Source organism: Zootoca vivipara, chromosome 1 (assembly GCF_965207765.1).
Source record: "Zootoca vivipara chromosome 1, rZooViv2.hap1.1, whole genome shotgun sequence".
NCBI lineage: Eukaryota > Metazoa > Chordata > Lepidosauria > Squamata > Lacertidae > Zootoca > Zootoca vivipara.
In genome coordinates, this window is record NC_142582.1 from 71,887,263 (window position 1) to 71,908,133 (window position 20,871).

The window sequence follows — 20,871 nt, forward strand, 5'->3', positions numbered from 1 at the left end:
ATCCACTGGCAAGCCAGTTGGGTTTTTATTTAATTTCCCCTGTCTAGTTGGGAAGAACAAGCTTGGTTTTTTAATATCTGGAGTTGTCCTTCTCATTAGTTAACTGCCGCAATCTTCCGCAATCAAAGGAGAGCTGTTTGCATTTAGGAGTGCCGCCATCACCAGGACAGCCCCTTTGGGTGACCCTGGAGGAACACACCAAAGGGAGTTGTCCCTTTGGAGGTAGACTGGAGGTGAGGGTGCCTCCCTGTTTACTCCTCCTCGGAGCAGGGTTTGTATTGTATTGCTATATGAGACTTAGATGTGTGGTTTGGCCTTACATAGGATTAAGTGCATTTCCCACCAGTGTTGGAGAACCATTGGGACCTTGGGAGTTGGCATCCCTTGGGAGGGAGGGAGGGACATTTTATGTTTGCAGTGTCCCAGGTGGAAGATGGGATGGAGAATGCCCGTAAAAGAAGTTCAGCTGGAGATTAATTGCAGTCAGATGGCCTTTTAGTGTGTGCTGGCAATAATAGATCTGTGACTGGGTTCTTTATTTGCCTGAGCACCTGTGACCATCTTCAAGTGAGTGGATTCCAGGCAGAATGTGCCTGGCAAGAAGAGATCTTGAAGGGGACACAGTAGCACAGCCTATCTCCATGATTGAGGGGAGGAACAGGCACAGCTGGAGGAGGGAATGCCCAAGGGAGGACTACACTGGGTGCTCTACCTCTGTGCCTAAAAGTCTGGTGGTGATATTCTTAAATGATAATCCATGATTTAGTTGTGAATGAGCACCTGGGTGCAGGAGCAAGGAGAGCCAGACCTGTTCAACTGAGTATTTGGTACAATGCCAAGCCAGACTGGAGGGGTGGGTTGGGGGAGTTGCTGTGGTCCACAGGAGTTCACGCTCCATCACCAGAAAACCTCTCCTTGGAACAGAACGTGAGGGTATAAATCTGGTGCTGGGACAAAAAGACAAGCTAGGGATGCTGTTGGTGTACTATCCGCTCTGCTGCCCAACAGCCTCCTTGGCCAAGCTGGCCAAAATGATCTCCAAACATGGTATTAGATTAGAGGAACCCAGGACAGTTGTGCCAGGCAATTTCAGCATCTACACTGAAGATGCCTTGGGTCCAGTTCAGGCCTCTGTGGCAACCATGTGACTGTCTCAGGTGGCCATCAGCCTGACACAGACACACAAGGCATACACAGAACTTGGACTTTGCTTCAAATGGGAAGAGAGGAGCAATCTGGAAGTAGGTAGGGTGAATATTATCCTCTTGCCATGGTCCTGCCACTTTAATAATATAACCCTTTTAATGACTGTGTCATATAGTTTTAAATGTTTTTATGTTGTTGTATATCACCCTAATGTTTTGTGTAAGGGCATAATATACATACATACATACATACATACATACATACATACATACATACATTCCTAAATGCATTGCCAGGATTACTGAAGAAACTTGTCTGCAGTTGCTCTGATCAAGTAGGGAAGATCTGAGTGTTGAATCACAATCTTACACATTACTTGTATCCTTACTGGATATGCATCCATATTAGCAACAGGTTGCTGTCTGCCTACTTCACATTGGATTAAGAATGGAGTGTGTACAACCCAACAGATAGGGTTTAAGACCACCATATACTTAAAGCACATTTTCCTCCCTCATAACCCTGGGAAATGCAGTTTGCCCCTTACAAAGTTACCATTTCTAGCACCCTTAGGCAAACTACACTTTTCATTTTGGCAGAGGACAAGATGAGTTTTAAATGTCTGGCATGTATTAAGGCTAGATGTGCACTAGGTAATCCAATTCTTGTGGTAATGATGGGGATGTGCCTTCCAGTAGGTCTTGCAATAGTAACATGCTAATGGTAGCACATTAGCACATTTTTCTGTTTTCAATGTGTAAAAAAATGGAAGGAAGACAACTGGAGATAGGCTGAAGTATATAAATTACAGGAATAATTTAGAATCATGTCCCTAGCAGATTACAAGGTTGTAAAGAACTTTTATGGACACATAGCTTGCCTTTCTGCACAATAATTCCCACGGTTTCATTTGAAGCTGCTTCCATATTTGTTGGATGGAATATATCTGTGAATATAAATTATATCTATTTGGACAAACCGCTTGAAAACAGTGAAGATTATGCTTGGAAAGAGCAGATTTTGTATGTTCATTTTATATAACAGGACTTTGAATATTCAAATAGCAGTGAAAAGCTTTGATGTAAAGAATAAGTTAAATACATCGTTTCTCACATTGTTAGCAGAGATGTCACCTTTTGACCTTTCTTTTAAGGTTTTTAGAACATCTGATACTTTTTGATAATGGTTTAATATTACTTTTTCAGATTGATTAAATACACTTCATACATCACTGAACAATGAGTAGCATTCAGATAGGCTGTCCACTGAGCTGCCTGCAAAAATGATAAAGTTAAAAAAATAATCTTCAAAGTAAAGTCAAGCCTGAAATTGAAATCTTTGACGCATACATCTCATAATTAGTTCTCCCTCTGCCAGATCTAAAATGTGAATATGCTGTTCTTAAAATTGTTCAGATCTTTTTTACAGAGAAATTTAATGAATGGTATCAGCTTTTTAAAAAGTTCTTCCTCTAGATCTGAAGTTCTTCAAACCAAACTAGCTTTTATGAAGTTGTTGAATTTCCATTTTAGGTCATTTAAGACAGTTGGGGTTGGGGTGTGGGTTGTGATCCCTGTGGCTGATGCAACAAAGAGCTGGGCTTAATACAGATATGTGCCTGATGCCAGAATGAGGCCATAATCACACTTTAGGAACTTAGCCCCACTGTAGGTGTGGTGGCAGTCAATTATGGGTTAACGCTGGTGTTATTGCTGCCACTTCTCCACTGTTTGTCAGTTTGATCTCATGTTGGAAGGAGAGAATTGGGACAGAAAGAGTTTCTGATCCCTGTTCCAATGGTGTAGGTTCCAATCCCTGTTTCAAAGGTGTAGGACATAGGATATAAATTCCATATAGCTTGATGTAAAAGTGATATACATATCACATTTATTTCATGTAAGCACAGTAGAATCCCAAGGAAACCTTTGGGCATACTCAGTGTCTTTAGACATGCCCTGTTGTATTTCCTTTCAACAACTGACCTTCATGACATACAGTGGTACCTCGGGTTAAGAACTGAATTCTTTCCAGAGGTCTGTTCTTAACCTGAAACGGTTCTTAACGTGAGGCGTGCTTTCGCTCATGGGACCTCCTGCTGCCACTGCGCCACTGGCGCGCGATTTCTGTTCTTATCCTGGGGAAAAGTTCTTAACCTGGAGCAACCACTTCCTGGTTAGCAGAGTTTGAAACCCGAAGCGTCTGTAACCCGAAGCGTCTGTAACCAAAGGTACCACTGTATCATGAAGTGTTTTGAAAGTTCCTTTTTTTCAAAAGCAGATTGCCAAATGGCATGGAGAACAGCTGCCCTATTGACCATGAAGGATGAGTTGTGTGGTTCTATGGATTCCAGCTATTGATATAGATGTATATGCAATCATTATGCATACATTTTTCAAATGGTTTTGGTGGTGGTAGTTGGTGGTGGTAGGATGGCTATTCTGGCAGCAAGTGTCAGTGAAGTTTTTTGTTACCCGGGAAACATTGTTTTGCTGTGGTCCATGGTGGTAGATGCAGCAGTTCTTCCCAATTGGTGCCACAATTTTCCATCCCCAAATGTTACTGGAATGGTGTTGTGTCAAGTGAAATAATTCCAGGAGCATTCTGAGCAAGGGTGGCGATGGCAGCCAAGCTAGTAGCTGTGAAGAAGGGCTCTTGCTTTTGCTGCTAGCTCTGCTATCACAGCTAGTGATAAACCTTCATTTTTTACAATAGAAAAAGGCAGGGGAAATGGTGTTTGCCACTGGGGTGAGCAAACCCTGGAAAACCAATTTTAAAAGGTTTTTCCCACACCCACTCCAAATAGGGTGCTAAATTTTGGAGGGCATTTCATTTCAACCTTGTGTAGTTTCTGCACATTTCCTTTATGAAAATGTAGAAAATTTACACATATTTTTTTTTAATTTTTTTAAAATTTTAAAAAACTTTATTTCTTATTTTTTTTTAAAAATTACATACATACAAACCATATAATCAACCAAATCAACACAAAAAAGTAAACACAAATATAGCTGCAAATAATATATACACCAGATTACCGTGTTTCTCATATTATAAGACATGTCTTATATTTATTTTTTCCTCAAAAACACACACTATGGCTTATTTTCAAGGGATGTCTTATTTTTTTCCTCCTCCTCCTGCTGCGGCCAGCATTGCTGCTGCGCCTATCACTATGTCTTATTTTCGGGGTATGGCTTATATTCCTTGAATGCTTAAAAATCCTGCTATGGCTTATTTTATGGGTATGTCTTAAAATATGAGAAACAGGGTATACACCAAAACTCTGAAGAACAGAACCACAACAAAAAAGAAGAAAAGAAAAAGAGGAAGAAAAGAGAAAAAGAGGAAAGGAAGCAAGAAAGAAAGAAAAGAAAAGAAAGAAAGAAAAGAAGAAGAGGGGGGAAAAAAGATGGATATATGTATATATACATATAAGAATAAAAAGGAAAAAAAAGAAAAGGGAAAAAAATTAAAAATTAAAAAAGCTTCCGATTGTTGATATACCGTTTCTCACCATTTTCAATTTTCCCTGTCTTCCTCTTCTTTATTTTCCCACCCTTTGTGGGTAATTATTCTCCCATTACTTCCCCTATTTTCTCTTTGAGCAATCCTTAAATTAAATTAGACAAACTACCAATTCACAATTCAAACCCTCTTTCTTTAGGTGATCTTCCACTGGTTTCCATTCCTTTTGTACTCTCTGCTTTGCTACATTCCTTACGGCCGCTGTCATTTTATCCAAATTCATGTATTCTATCACTTTAATTAACCAATCCTGAATTGAAGGTACGAAAATTTACACATATGAAGTAGGTTGCACATATGAAGAAGTGTGCATGCACACGAAAGCTCATACCTATGACAAACTTTAGTTGGTCTCTAAGGTGCTACTGGAAGGATTTTTTATTTTGTTTTGACTGCATCAGACCAACACGGCTACCTACCTGTAACTAGGTTAGGAAGGATTAAGGTACTTTAAGAAGTACAAATAAATGTATATACAGTGGTGCCTCGCTAGATGAATGCCCTGTAAGACGAATTTTTTGCTTAACGAAGAGATTTTTCGAGCGGAGGTTGCCTTGCAAGACGAATTCGTTTTATGAAAAATTTGTCTAGCGAATCGCGGTTTCCCATAGGAATGCATTGAAATTCAATTAATGCGTTCCTATGGGCAAATAAATAAATAAAAATTCAATGCATTCCTATGGGATTCGCTAGACGAATTTTTCATTATACGAATTGACCCGTGGAACGAATTAAATTCATCTAGCGAAGCACCACTGTATGTGGCGCTGTGTATTTCCCCCATGTGAAAGGGAAAATAAATTGTAGCATTGTAGCGTCAGTGTGTCTTATAATGACCAGGCTAGTGTCATGGCTGTGAACATTGATGCCACCAGGAATAAGATGTGTAGTGAAGAGTGAATATTTTGTTTGTTTGTTTGTTTGTTTGTTTGTGTAATTTCTATCCTATCCTTCCTTTCCTTCCCAAAGGAACCCAAAGGAACCAGGGATGGCAAACATCAAAAAGTTGAAACAGCACAGATTTGCCTTGTCTGCTGAGATTGTGTAGCTGCATTTCATGTTATTTCCAGACCTGCACTGCAAACTACAAAGCAGGATCTTTTTACTCTCTTGGAAGTTTTTTTTGTTATAAAAATCATTCAAACAACATGCTTTAATTTCCTCTAGAAATGTTGACCCAGAAAGGAAACAGAAAGTGAAGAGACTCCCGAAAGCACATAATGATGCTGATTCGGAAAAGAAAATACACCAAAAGGAATTCCAACATTTTCTGGAACAGTAAGTAAACCCACATCACAATCTTTATTTCCCCCCCCCCCCCAATTTAGATATGTAAACACTTGTATGCTAAGGCACATAGCGAGCTCAATGCTCTCTAGATGTTGTTGGGCTCCAGGTCAGCAGGGCTGGTGATTTCTTTATTTATTAGTATAGCTGTATATCAGGAATATGCAGCCCTCCCAAGGTGGTTCACACCCTAAAGGGAATTAAATACAATATTGAATATATAGTCTATAGTAAAACTGGTATCTCACAAACCACATCACATACAACAATAAATATGGTCAGCAAAAGCAGGCTGCCCACCTCATAACTAGTGTAACCAAAGGCCTGAATAAACAGATGCATTTAAACTGGTTTAAGAAACCTGTCAGGGTCAGTGACAGCCAGATCTGTTAGGGAAGGACACTCCAAAATTTTGGTGATGCTCTTGGGAACGTCCTGAATATGGGAGTTGTAGGCTAGCAATATCTGTCACTAGGTTGGCTGCTGATATGTCAAGGCTAGGAGTGGAGAGTGATGCAGTTGCCTAAACCAGTGTTTCCCAGCCAGTGTGCCTCCAGATGTTTTGGGACTACAACTCCCATCATTCCTGACCACTGGTCTTGCTAGCTAGGGATGATGGGAGTTGTAGTCCCAAAACATCTGGAGGCACACTGGTTGGGAAACACTAGCCTAAACTGTATAGGCTATCCAGGCTTGTAACTCTCCAACCATTTGACTTCACCCCAAAGGTGCACCCCTTCATTGTCTCCAGAGACAGATGGGTGCCAACAACAACAACAACAACAACAACAGTATCTTATAACTTTTTCAGTGCACACGACACATTTAAAGAGGTGTGCTTTGTAGGCAAAGGGACTTGAAAGGCATTCATGCTTCCCTTCAATAGGCAGGAAGCATATTGAAACTTTCCTTCATTGCTGTGAAATTGTTCACTTGCCTTATACATTCCCTCTGCTTGCCAGGTTTCTAATTATTGCTCTTTTTTTATTTGTTAATTAGCCTTCCCCTTTGACCATAGCAGCTCACAATAACATAACCATACAAAATTTAGACAGTAATAATATTTGCCATAAAATACCATCCTCAAACACAACCATTGGGTTTTAAAAGCAGGAATTATAAAGCGAGGAATCTTGTGCTCACCAGTAAAACTACATCAGCCTGGTGTGGCTGTGGAAGAGCACTCACTGTCTTTGTCATTCTCCAGAGATGCTGTGCTGCCATTCTGTACAGCTGAGGAATCACCAGTCTTGAAATTGCTCCCTGTAGACAGGATTAGTTATTTCCAAACCTGGAACCATTTTCACTTTACTTCATAAATACTCCCCTGTGATGCTTGGACTTACGACTCCTAAGCCATCAACAGGATAAACTACACTTCAGGTTACAGCAGTGCTGGGTTAATTGATATTTCTAATGAAGAGTACAGTTGCCCTGTTTGTAATGTGCCACTTCAATCCCTTCAAGTGTTGAAAACTTAATGCAAACAGAGCCATATACTGTATACATGTTTTCCTTATTTAAAAAGGTGCACCATGGCATTGAATTTGCGTTTTGCTGCCAGAAGACTGTTCACTGAAAAGGGGGTTGAAATCTGTCTTTTGGGAGACTTGGAGAGAGATCAGCTGGTAAGGAAAAAAGAAAAGAAAATGAAATCAGAGCCATTAGTACATCTTCAGAAAGCATTGTTCCTATAAAATATGTTTAATTAGGAGAAATTCGCATTAAAATACTGGTGGATTTTCATGAGGACTTTTTAAAAATAGCAAATCGCTGCAGAAATGTAAACTGAATTTAAGATGGTAAAAATGAGAAACTGACAGATTTGTTCATCCCGACTCCTGAGCTCTATGAAAAAACAATTTTAGGAAGCCACCCTGTGAGCTGGTAGTATACAGTATGTAGTTTGTTAATAAGAAGGACTTAAAATACCCTCCTTACTTTCCCTAGAATAGGACATGCATAGCAAGAAAGTGGGATAATATCTAATCATGTGTCCAGATGAACAAAAAGCGCTTCTTCTCTTTAACAGACATTTATTTCAACACTAAAGGCAAAAGAGCTACTTGCCATTTTAGTGAACTATTGACAATGCTAAAAGTGTGGCTCATTTTATTTTAATATTTATTGAGTCACTATTTCCTTTTTATCCTAGAGATTGCTGTTTAAATTTTATTATGTAATAAAAGAACCATATTATACTTCCCAAGTTCAGCAATATTCATTGGGTATAAACCTTAAAGAAGCTGCGGAGAATTAATTACTAATTTTCTATGTAATCTATTTCTCGGATTTTCTTGCCAAGTACGGTGGGGTTTTAGAGGGCCGTAATTATTTAGCTTCATTTAAAAAAAAAAACCTTGTATTTAAATATGAGCCATTTTTACTCAAATACACTTTGTTGATCTGTACAGAATTCCATTTTTCTTTGTTACATTTGCATTGCACTTTGCTAAAGGTATAAAATTGTTGCTACTGTTTTCTCCTGAAGCTTTCCCTTGTACTCTGCTAACTGCAGATGCTCCAGCCACAGGTATTTGCAATAGGAACTCCTGGAGTGTTTTGGCTGGTAATATTGTAAGTCCAATGCAGAAACTGAGAAATATCTGGAATTTTGTTCAAAGCATAAGCTCAGCTGAAAATTTCACAATATGATTGATTGATTGATTGATTTTGGTTGCTGTTTAGTTTCCATAGTAATAGTTGTATTTTTAAATTTTATTTTAAAGAGATTTTATTTAAAAAAATCACATTCCATTTTTTTTAAAGAAGTATTTCACAAAACAGCCTACAAAATGTTTAAAATACAAATCTGGCTCATAAACCATTTTTTAAAATAATAATAAAATCAAAGTACCAAAGTATTTTGGTAAAGGTAAAGGGACCCCTGATAGTTCAGTCCAGTTGCTGACAACTCTGGGGTTGCAGCGCTCATCTCGCTTTACAGGCCGAGCGCGCCGACGTTTGTCCGCCAACAGTTTTTCCAGGTAATGTGGCCAGCATGACTAAGCCGCTTCTGGTGAAACCAGAGCAGCGTACAGAAACGCCGTTTACCTTCCCGCCGGAACGGTACCTACCGGTATTTATCTATTTGCACTTTTTGAGTGTGCTTTTGAACTACTAGGTTGACAGGAGCTGGGACCGAGCAACGGGACCTCACCCAGTCTCTTAGTGCAAATGCAGGGTTTCTCAGAGAGGAGATTGGGGCTGCTTTGTTGAAGAACTCCTTCTGCTGTAAGCTAAGTCATGGTTTTCTGTCATCCAAACCCAGGCTCATGGTTTGTCTTGCTCCAGATAAACCACAACCCGTAACCAAGGTTTACAGCTTGTGGTTTGTGCTTTTTTTTAAGCATTAGGTTATTCTTATATGAATATGAAACAAATCAAACTCTCACTGCGATCCAGCACCGAGGGCCTTCTGCGCGAAATGAAGCTACAGGGAACCAAGCAGAGGGCCTTCTTGATAGTGGCACCCACCTGTGGAATGCCTTTCCATCAGATGTTAAGGAGATGAGTAATTCTGTAACATTTAGGAAATATCTGAAGGCAGCCCTGTATGGTGAAGCTTTTTAAGGTTTAATGTTTGACTATGTTTTTGTGTGTGCTGGAGGCCGCCCAGAGTGTCTGGGGCAGCCCAGTCAGATGAATAAGGTACAAATACCGTAATAAATTATTATTATAACAATCAATTATTATTATTATTTTGGAACAGATTTATGTTTCCTGTGGAGAACAATGGATTAATCCATACTGGACTATGACTCAGCATAAGAAACGTCTCCAGCTTAGTAATTTAGCATCTGATATAACTGCTATTCGTGCCTACTGTGCCATGCGAAACACAACAAGTGAGCAGATTGCTGTCTATGCTATTTTTTGCAAAATGTACACTTAATATATGGGAATAAAAATAATTTGTAGATAAATTTTTATTAGTTTTCAATTACATCCCAATAGCCTCATTATATCAATACCAATTTATAATACAATTATTAATACCAATCATTCAAATACCAAATTATATAATTTAATTAAAGTGGGGCCCCCACATGCTAGATTTGATGGCTTTCTGATTTTCTTTATTTCTGTGTTCCAAAATCTTATTATTTTCAATTACATTCCAGTCACACGCGTTCAACCCTGCTATTCTTGGTAGCTGAGTAGGGAGGGGAGCAGACCATTCGGCCTGATCCCTGCACCAGCTCCAAGCTGTGAGACCAGCTTGAGAACCAGCGGATCTGGGACTGCCTCAGCCCTGCTGTCTCCCACCTTTGGAAAAGCTTTCCTCTGAATTCTGCTGGTGATATGGCTCAGCACAATCCAATCCCTGGCAAAAGGTTGAGGTGGTGGTGGCTGGAATAGTCCCACTGTGGTTATTTCATAACCACATTTTTTTTATTTACTGTTATGTTACTGTTCCCAAAACAATGGGTTTTGTACCTGAGAGTAGAACAATTCCCCCTTTAGGCTCAGTCCAGTTTGTATATGATAGCAAATAACGACAAAGTTCCAGTTTGCCGTTCTGACAGCTAGTGCTTCTGAATGGAGGGACTAAAATTACAAAGGGCAGAGCATAGTGACTTTGTCCTATATGCCAGGCATAGGATGCTGAATTGGTTTGGAGAATTCAAACCACGTTTGCAGCATAATAGCAAAAAGAAATAGCAGCGCATATGGGGGTAAAGCATTGTGTTTAGTCATTCTGGGCTGAAGAGACTATGCTGGAAATCTGTCTTCATGGACCTCTATAATCATGAATGCTAGAGCTCACCTTGTAAGAATTTTCATCATAAATGAGAAACCTCTTCTGTAACTTAATTAAAGCCAAGCATTCTTGCACAAATTTCTCCAGATCTTGCTTTAGAAGTCAAGAATGACATTGTTGTTGGGGCCAAACTATCTGTTCAAAGAGCTACAGTGGAATTTGAAGAGAAGAAGGTTGTGGAAGAGCTGCAAGAAAAAGAAGCTGAAGAAGCTACGGAAAAAGTAGAATACAATGTGGATAAATGTCTGTAAGTAATCCTAAATGATAAAACAAAGTAGGTAATCCAAAACAAAAACAAAAATCATTTGTGGAATGTTTAGGATGCAGCTGTTAGGCTGCAGGGATAATTTCAATTCAGTTTTTTGCGTTTTTCAGGTGGAGGGCAGTATATGAATTTAATTAATAATATTCTTATTATTTTCTGCTTACAATTTGAAGACATTTTAATTGTTTCTCCTGCTTAGGATGAATGGGGAACACTATATATATATTTTAAAAGTTAACATTATCTTCAGTGGTATGGTGACTTACATAAAAGGGCATAAGAAATCCTTCTCAAATCTGCAAATGACAATAAGTTGAACACTTCAGAAATAGGAATACAGTGGTACTTTGGCTTAAGAACTTAATTCATTCTGGAGGTCCGTTCTTAACCTGAAACTGTTCTTAACCTGAAATACCACTTTAGCTAATGGGGCCTCCCGCTGCCGCCGCGCGATTTCTGTTCTCATCCTGAAGCAAAGTTCTTAACCCGAGGTACTATTTCTGTGTTAATGGCACCTGTAACCTGAAGTGTCTGTAACCTGAAGTGTCTGTAACCCAAGGTAGCACTGCAGCTTTGCTGGAATAGGATGCTGACCCAAAATCAACATAATGAAGTTCAATCAGAGACAAACACAAAGTTCTGCTTTTCAAAGGGGGAAAAACAGCCAAATGCACAAGTATGGAATGCGGGTGGTGGTATAAACTGCAATGGTTTTGGAAAGACTGCAGCTAAGCATCAGTCTGTGGAAAGAAAAGGCCTTTTGTTTCTGGAAGGCTAAGTCTGGAACCAATAAATAATTTCCAAATCATCAAAAGTAATAGAACTATTTTAGTCTACACCAGTCAGACCCTCACTTGAAGTTCGATGTCCAGTTCTGGGCGCTTCACTTTAAGAAGGTTATTCACAACCCGGAACAGTTCAGAGGAGAGCAAAGATTTTCACAGATATGGAAAACATCCTATGAATAAAGGTTGGATGAACTGGCTATATTTAAGTTTGGGAAAAAAAATATGAGGTTGTGATGGGAGGAGGTGATATCATTCTTCAGAGGCCCGAAGGGCTTTTGCATAGAAGAGATCAAAGATTTGGTTTTCTTCTGCCCCAGAGGGCAGGACTCAATCTGATGTGCTCAAGTTAGAGGAAATAGACTTAACATCAATAGATTGGATCCAGAGGGGCTCCTGCTTGCATTAGGAGAAGTCTGTCATTACTACCCTCCCAGTTGCAGCCATCTATGCCACATCCCATGTCATTCCTGGGGCTTTCCTGACCCTCAGGAGCAGCTTGATATGGGGCATATGGGCTGCAGCAAGGAGAAAGTGGCTGGACCGTCCCATTCCATGTATGCACTCACATACATTGGAATCTAGCTTGATGGGCTGTAAAAGTGCTTAACTTCATCTGGAGTTCATTTCTTCTCATTTTCACTACTTATTCTTAAGGGCATCATATTTTAAAATAAACCAACATCCATTCAAGGTTTACTGAAGGCCACCATAATCCAATTTAAAAAGAGTCCCTCCCACTGTCAAGAACCTGAAAAATTATTGTCTGAGTCCTAAGGAAGGAGGACTTAAGCCGGAAATAGTATCCATTTGAAATTGGTAGTATAAAAACAGATGCATTTACTCACTCAAGCAATAGGTGGCACTGTTGTTTTCTGAAATATAGAAAAGCTGTCAATATTAGGAATAAATCATAGAAATCATAAAGTACCTGTTACTGCTGTCCTGTAGGGTGATACTAAAATCACGTCAGTGCTTGCGGCATCAGTGGGGAAATATTCATGCTCTAAAAGGGTAATAATAGTAATATATATTTCATGTATTCGTATGCACTATCTTCATGCATGTAAAACTCATAGGAAATGTTCCAGAAATACAATTACAGGGCATATTTCTCCAGGGCCACTTGTTCAGGCAATAGCTGTCATTAAACTCTCTGAAACAGGATACTGTGGGACCCTAACAGAATCTCATTTAGACAGGTTAGAATTGTTGTAGGAAGTAGACATGTAAGAGCTGTTAATTTTTGCCTTAGTAAAACTGGATGAGAGCCAATAAACTGAAACTCAATCCAGATTAGATTGAGGCACTGTTAGTGGGTGGTTCTCTAGACTGGATAAATGGGAAGTTGCCTGCTCTTGATGGGGTTACATTCCCTCTGAAGGAGCGGGTATGCAGCTTGGGGGGGGGGTTCCTCCTGGATCCATTGCTCAGTTGAGGCTCAGCTAGCCTTGGCACAGAGTACCTTCTTTAGCTGGTGGCCCAGCTGTTCCCCTATCTTGGCAAGGAAGGTCTATGCTCTGGTAACCTTTTACTGCAATGTGTTATATATGGAGCTGTCTCTGAAGACAGTTCGGAAACTTCAGCTGGTGAAGTATTTAGAAGCCAAGTTGCTCAATCCCGGCCTGACTACACTGGCTGCAAATTAGTTCTAAATTAGGAATTAGATCTACATCAGGACCAAGGAGGTAATAAAGATTTCTATCGGATCTGCTGTCCCTGTGGAACCTGCCACCCAAGGCAGTCACTTCACCTCGCCTCAGAGTGCCTTACAGTATTTCCCATGTAAGAAAATGTTCGATTGTGTGTGGAGGAGACATGTAAAATCAATTGAACAGCTCATAGAATAAGTGGAATTCCTAAAAAAATAAAGGAAATAATACACTAATCAAACAATAATTAAAATGAAATTTTGTATATAGCAGATGTTGGACTATACCTCTTGCCATCCTTGATTTTTTTTATCATGTGGACTGTTGGAGCTGGAGTCTAACATCACTGGAGGACAAGAGGTTAGCTACCCCTGCTATAAAGTCCACCCTTTACCCTACTTCATATTTCATTTACCTCCTGCCATTATGTTGTGTAGTTTTCTTGCTGACCCCTCTCTATCCTCAAACAAATAACTTGCTTAATGAGAAATGTTATGTGTTTGAACCTGCAAAAGATGTTCTTAGTGGCAATTTATAAGAGTCCCCATAAACTGCAAGTGGACAGCTCTGCTTGTGTGTCTTCTATTTCAAAGTTCATAAGATGAAAGAGTAAATATTTCTTTAGAGAAGGTTTGCAGAAAGTCTTGGAGACCATTTTTCAGCTTAGTGCTTAGCATTGGCCTAAGTAGTTTTCTGTTGCTGGTTCAAATGTTTCGCTTCCTGAGAGAAAAACTGGATTCTGTAAAAGGGTATTTTTCCACGGCCTTGCATTAGGGATGAGGGAGAAATTTAATTTGATTTACATTTAAAGGGGAACGTAACTAATTCACACTTTCCAAAATAAAAAAATTCCTTCAGTAGCACCTTAAAGACCAACTAAGTTTATATTTTGGTATGAGCTTTCGTGTGCATGCACACTTCTTCAGAAGAAGGAATTTTTTTATTTTGCTTCGACTCAGACCAACACGGCTACCTACCTGTAACTCACACTTTCCAAATCAACATGTGACTCAGAATGTGCACTATCCCAATTTTGCTGAAGAGTTTTCCAGCCAAGTGATGTGCACAAGAATGCATGAAAAATGTATAATTTTTTTAAATGCTTATATTGTGGAGAACTGCTTTGCAAAAATGTGTGTAAAAGACAGTATTACGTACAAAAAATGTATGTAGGAGGAGAAATTCATCTTAAAATGCTGATGAACTTTCAAAAGAACTTCAGTTCAATTTTCTAATTGTAATTCTAATTTACTGACTTTTCCATTAGACATGCAGATATTATGTTGGACCATTTATTATGTTTTATTTGCTTTTTTAAAAAAAGATTTGATCATCCTTGACTTGACTGGAACCTACTGACTGCTAAAAAGAATTATGCCTACAAGTACATTATGGAACTATAAATCCTCTATGCTGAAGCGCTAGATAGCAAAAAAACAAAACATGGAATTTGATTCAAATGGCAGTGTTGATGGAACAAACAAAATAAGAGCAGAGATATTAGAGCTGTGTGCAAATGGTCTCTCAACATCCTCAACCCTATTTGTAGGTAGAGAAAGCTGGGGGCTATTTGACCTTCAGGAGGAGACCTTAAATAGAGGGGATCACTATTAGCAGTGGAAATAGCCTAGGTTCTTTCTCTGTTTGGATGCACTGTCCAGTATAAAAGCAATGGACTGCTTTTATAGACCAGGCAATAGATAGTTCCTCTTTCTATATGAGCTTCATATGTTTCTTGGAAGGTTACCAGCTGAAGGCCACACATGCAGTTGTATTTTAAAATCCCAGTTAAACTACCAACCAATTTTTTTTACCTCAGTTAACCATTCACAGACCAAACGATATTATAACACAAAAAGCATTCTTATTTGTAAATTGATATAACATACCGACAAAACCTTTCCCTCAGTGTTTGCCAATTCTCCACAGTTCCCTTGCCGCATTGCTGAGAATGCAGAAGTGAAACAAGAGCGTAAGGAAACCTGCACAGGTCTCAGTAAAACAATTTGTTGTGGCAAGCTGTTAGCTAACATAGGAAAGGGAAGAAGAGCAGTAACCCATTCACTCAGACACAAATCATGTTGCTAGCACTAATGAAGCTGATTTATGATGCCTCTGCAGTTGATTTACCCCCCCCCCAAAGTATTTCTTGCTGAAAAGGCTGAGAACTCTCCAGTTGTTTAGCATCTTTAAAGAACCAGGTAGATACAAACTTCGGGCCTGCTTACCTATATTTATGTCCTTCATGTGAGGTGGGTGGGGAGAGGAATCTTGGGAACCCTTGGGATTTTTCTCTTGACCCAGGAAACAGCAATTATCTCACTCTATTCTGAATAAAGATTTCACAACCTGTTTACCGGTAGGTAGGTCTAAGAACATAGTTCCTCGGGTTACAAATACCTCGGGTTACAAAGACTTCAGTTTACAGACTCCGCTAACCCGGAAGTAGTACCTCGGGTTAAGAACTTTACCTCAGAAATTTAGAACAGAAATCATGCGGCAGCAGCAGGAGGCCCCATTAGCTAAAGTGGTACCTCAGGTTAAGAACAGTTTCAGGTTAAGAACAGACCTCTGGAACAAATTAAGTTCGTAACCAGAGGTACCACTGTTGGTATTTTATAAGAGCCATCACTTCTGGTATAAGAATCATCTTACCATAGCTGCACATACCAGGAATTTTCTGTCAATGGGGGTATGAAACTTTTCATAAGATTTTATTTATTTATCTGACTCATTTAAAGACTGCCTTTCATCCAGTTATGGTCGCCGAGGGTGGGGTCCCCCACAATAAAAAATAAAGTTACTATTTGTCACTAAACATTAGATAAAACCAGGAGTTTACAACATTGCAAGGCTCAAACTAGCAGATATTTCAGAGGCACTCTTTCAAGTATTTAAGTTCTAAGTTATTCAGGGCCTTATAAGTCCGGGTAACATATAAGCAGCAGTGCAGGTTCTGGAAAATGGATGTTACATGACTCTTGCTGGGTGCAACATTCAGCACTTTGTGAACAATAGTTCTTTTCATAAAATGGCTGAAGTCTGGTTATGATTCCTCCAAGCCACCGGCTAGTGACTAACATAGCTGCTAAATCCAGTGCATGAAACTATGAAATGTTTCTTGAGGAGCACTGTTCTTAGAGTGGTATCTCTTGTGTTGTCTCTTATAAGAGATACTAGTCTACAAGAGATACTAGTCTGAAGAAAGGTTTCATAACCGAAAGAAACTTCCAGGTGCATTACGTATTAATGTGAATGACCACTGCATTTAATTTGCATAACTTAACTCAGGGGTCCCCAGACTTACCGGGCTTCGGGCCGGTGCCCGCCCTGCCAACTGCGCGGCGGGCCGGAGGGCAGGGGAGTGTGCGCGCAGTGGACCGGAGGGCGGGGGAGTGCGCGCCCATGCGCATGCGCACACACATACGGTCGGGGGAAAATCGCCGAAAATCGCTTGTGTGCATGCGTATGGACCTCCCCCGACCCGGAAGTGCACCGGAAATGACCTCTTCTGGGTCAGGAGAGGCCCATACGCATGCGCACAAAGGATTTTCGGCGATTTTTTCCGATTTGGAAGATCGCCGCCGTGCTGCACGTCGTAAGAGCGGGCGGCGGGAGTGCGCGGTGGGGGTCGTTGTGGGCCGGATTGGGAGGCCAATTGGGCCGCATCCGGCCCGGGGCCGTAGTCTGGGGGCCCCTGACTTAACTGAATGACTCAGATTGTCATTTTGAATGACTCAGACTGGCATTTCAGTGTCATTTGACCTCACTATTTACAACCCAATTCCTCCATCTACGCCCAAGTAATATAAGCCTGTCAACTGAGGATAACTCTTCATGCATCTAATGAGCTGAATTATAGTCTACAAAAGATTGTAATATAATAAATGTGTTATTTTTGAGCCATTTCAAGACTTTGTTGTTTATACCTTCCTTTGTTGGTTGTACATGGGATTACCTAGTCCTAGCACCTCTTTGAATGCAGTCTTCTTCCTCGCTCCCACCCTCCCTCTATTTTTGGTGCTCCCCCATTTTTTTCTCCCCATAAGATAGAAGTAATATCCACACAGTGAATAATTAAAGTGTTGGTTTATATGCTTCCCACGTAACCCCAAAGTCTTGTAGTAGTATGAACTGCAAGGTTAGATGAGGAAACATTGTTGAGTACACAATCTTAAGAAATGTAAAACTACTGTTTGAATCATTTAGACTGCAATTCTGCACAGAGTTTAACTACCATTGACTTGTTTCAGATGCTAATCTCTTAATAATCCTTAGTTTTAATTAATGACTTAACTTTTTATGAGAAATTTAAAGTGGTGACAATCACCAGTGCTTCAAATTTCATATTGATTTTTTTTTCAGGACTTCACATGCAAAATCTCATCTTAAAGCAGATGCATCTTATAAACCCATGAAATATGCTTGGCAACAAAATCTCTATGATTTTGATGAGGACTGCAGCCTTCAGAAGGATAGAGATGAACTGTTCTTTGAAGATGCAGAGTTATATAAAAAGTACAGGTCAGGTCATATATTTATATTTCCTAAATTGTTTTTAGGACAAAATCTAGCACTTTGGGCCATCACCATTCTGTAAAATCCCTAGCTATCCACCCTTTGTGCTAAGCAAAGTATAGCAAAGTATGCTATTTCATACTTTGTGGAATTAGAAATTTGCAGAAACGGGAATCACATCCGTCTTATAATTTGGGATGGGGGGGGGGGTAACTCGGGTTGCATTATTTGCACCCTTAAATCTTAGGTTCACAACAGTCATTTCATAGTCCCCTAATAGCTTTGCCAGTACTCACGCTCTGAAAGTCATACAAATGTTACCAAAGAATGCTGACTCTACAGAAGAGAAAGAAATTTGTTGCATATAAACTTAAGGGGAAGAAGAAAAGGAACAAGAAAGTTGGGTTAAAAGCAAAGTCACATTAAAAAAACTCTTTAATTGTCTAAAAGGAAGAGTCAAAATGTCTTCACATATTTTGAAATATTTTACAAACTAATTTGAAGTCTTCATTATTCCTTTGCCAGCTCACTATGACATATCATTTATATTCTGTTTTTTTCTCTGTGAAAATGAAGTCAGACTGAAGAGACTGTATTTAAGTTTGTCTTATTTCCAAAGTTTCAAGCAAGCACAGAGAGGCACAATACATTTTAGATAAAGGTGAAGTCTATTCCAGTATGGTGTCTAGAAAACTTCTTTATGAGGCTTAATCAATAAGCTCCTCTATGCTCTCCCTTTCAGTTGATCTCTCTTTCCACACTTTCACCTTTCCACCTACCCAGTTTCTCAATATCTGTGCTCAATTTACTTTGTATTCTGGTATATATCTGAATTCAGGTGTCAAAAGCACAAGTTGTAGAAGTAAACAAAGTTTCAGCACACTCCATTTGCCTTGCTCTTTTTTGTCCATTACCATGCAATGAAATATTTACAGAGCATTTTTCTGCAGCACTATGTCTTTTTGTTTACTCCAGGCATCAGTCTAAACTGACTGAAGATTTACAGAAAACTCATCATCAACAGTTCGAATTTAGAAATGGGAAGATTATCAACTGTAGCTTTCGAAATCTTGCTTTAGGTGTGGAGAATTCTGATCTGCATTCTGGTGCTGAAGTGGTTTTGTTGGAAAAGAAATGTGACAGTATCAATCAGCATTGGATATGGAGAGAGGATAGCAGGTGAACATTCACTGTCAGAAATGTGGTAGAATTTCACAAGAATTAAATTGCATTATTAGCGGGACTTCAAATCAGGCTAGGCTAGTTTTCCATTTCACTTGTTCTTTAAGTGAGATATTGTGGGCCTCAACCACCAACTAGTTCTAACATTTTCTAAGAAGGTCTTTCAAAAATGAAAGCATATTAGACAAGGGGCTAAGAAAATAGCCAACATTATAAATTTTGTTTACAAAAGACCCTTCATTTTAGTCTTAAATATGGCACACTTTCTGTGAACCCTTGTGCATAGCTCAGCCTTAGTATGTGTTACTGCAATAAACCAATATTTTCTTCTTCTTTACCCTTTCCCTTTGTCTGTTGAATCCCTTACATCAAGTTCTAGATTATAAGCCCCTTTGGGAAAAGGACCTGTCATCTCAACTTTTTGTAAAGCACCATGTTACATGGATGGTGCTTATTTATTATTTTTAATAATTTATTTACTTAGCAAAATTCAACAAAACTTCCAAGTCCTTTACAAGAAACCTTTCCTTGTCACCTCCCACTTTTTCTTCTTACCCCTTTCCTTCTCACCTCACTGTCACAAAACTTTGGAGAAACAATAGGAAGTCCCTTTAGGTCACACTCTGGGGATGAGGGTGAGCAAGCCCTAAGACTCGCTGCACTCTGTGGCATTAAAATGTCCGTGCAGCGCTTTGTGTAGAACCAGTTCAATGTTATTACTTAAAAATATATCTTTAGAAGAATCTAAAAGTGAGATATACATTTAGCAAGGAAAAATCTTTATTTTTTTTAAAAAAAACTGTCTTCTGATTTCCACCTGACTTTTCTGTTCCTAGGACATTTCATCTTGTGCTGGACCCACAATTAGTGCTAGCGGTATCAATGCCCAGCATACTCAATGGGTATCCAAAGACTCCTCTGGAAATTCAAGGGTGTCCTGTTGTCCTTCAGGTAAAACTGTTTGTGTGCTTATATAGTTTTACACTGCTTACAGTATATGCTAAAGTGGTTTCTAAGTAGTTTACAACTATAAAATGAACTTATAATTAACAATGACATTAAAACATTCTTAATTAAAATATACAATGAAACAACAATAATCAACTCACTTGGAAATGGTTAAAACAATAACATCAGAAGTTCAGTTCAAGGGAGGAATGCTTGCCTAAACAGGTGTGTTCACATAATAGCAACTCTGATGGGGTCTTCTGCATTTCAACAGGGAGGGTATTCTGTAACATTCACCTTTTGTTGTTGTTGTTGTTGTTTAGTCATTTAGTCATGTCCGACTCTTCATGACCCCATGGACCAGAGCACGCCAGGCACTCCTGTTTTCCACTGCCTCCCGCAGTTTGGTCAGACTCATGTTGGTAGCTTTGAGAACACTGTCCAACCATCTCATCCTCTGCCATCCCCTTCTCCTAGTGCCCTCAATCTTTCCCAACATCAGGGTCTTTTCCAGTGAGTCTTCTCTTCTCATGAGGTGGCCAAAGTATTGGAGCCTCAGCTTCATCTTATCTTACCATTCACCTTACCAGGTTTCATTAATTTTCACCTTACCAGGTTTCATTAGGTGATCATAGTGCCCTTACTGTGCTGGGAAGAAGATAGTTTTTCAGGTAACCTGGTTCAGAGTTATTTAGGGCTTCGTATTTAAGCAGCCGAACCTTAAAACTGGCTCAGTGGCTTGCAGATCCCTCAGCACTAGCATGATACATCTGATAAGGAACACCAGTCATTACCTGA

General features: G+C 39.5%; 1 protein-coding gene across 5 annotated transcripts in view; it reads left to right on the forward strand.

The window, feature by feature from the left end:
- Positions 1 to 20,871, forward strand: part of DCDC1 (doublecortin domain containing 1) — a 244,302-nt gene that overhangs the window by 198,776 nt on the left and 24,655 nt on the right. For all 5 annotated transcript variants that reach the window (XM_088653766.1, XM_060275323.2, XM_088653781.1 and 2 more), the window contains 7 exons: positions 5,839 to 5,949; positions 7,487 to 7,586; positions 9,671 to 9,806; positions 10,811 to 10,970; positions 17,791 to 17,949; positions 18,919 to 19,122; positions 19,962 to 20,076. In XM_088653766.1, coding sequence (XP_088509892.1) covers positions 5,839 to 5,949; positions 7,487 to 7,586; positions 9,671 to 9,806; positions 10,811 to 10,970; positions 17,791 to 17,949; positions 18,919 to 19,122; positions 19,962 to 20,076 — 985 coding nt within the window. The remainder of the gene's footprint in view (positions 1 to 5,838; positions 5,950 to 7,486; positions 7,587 to 9,670; positions 9,807 to 10,810; positions 10,971 to 17,790; positions 17,950 to 18,918; positions 19,123 to 19,961; positions 20,077 to 20,871) is intronic.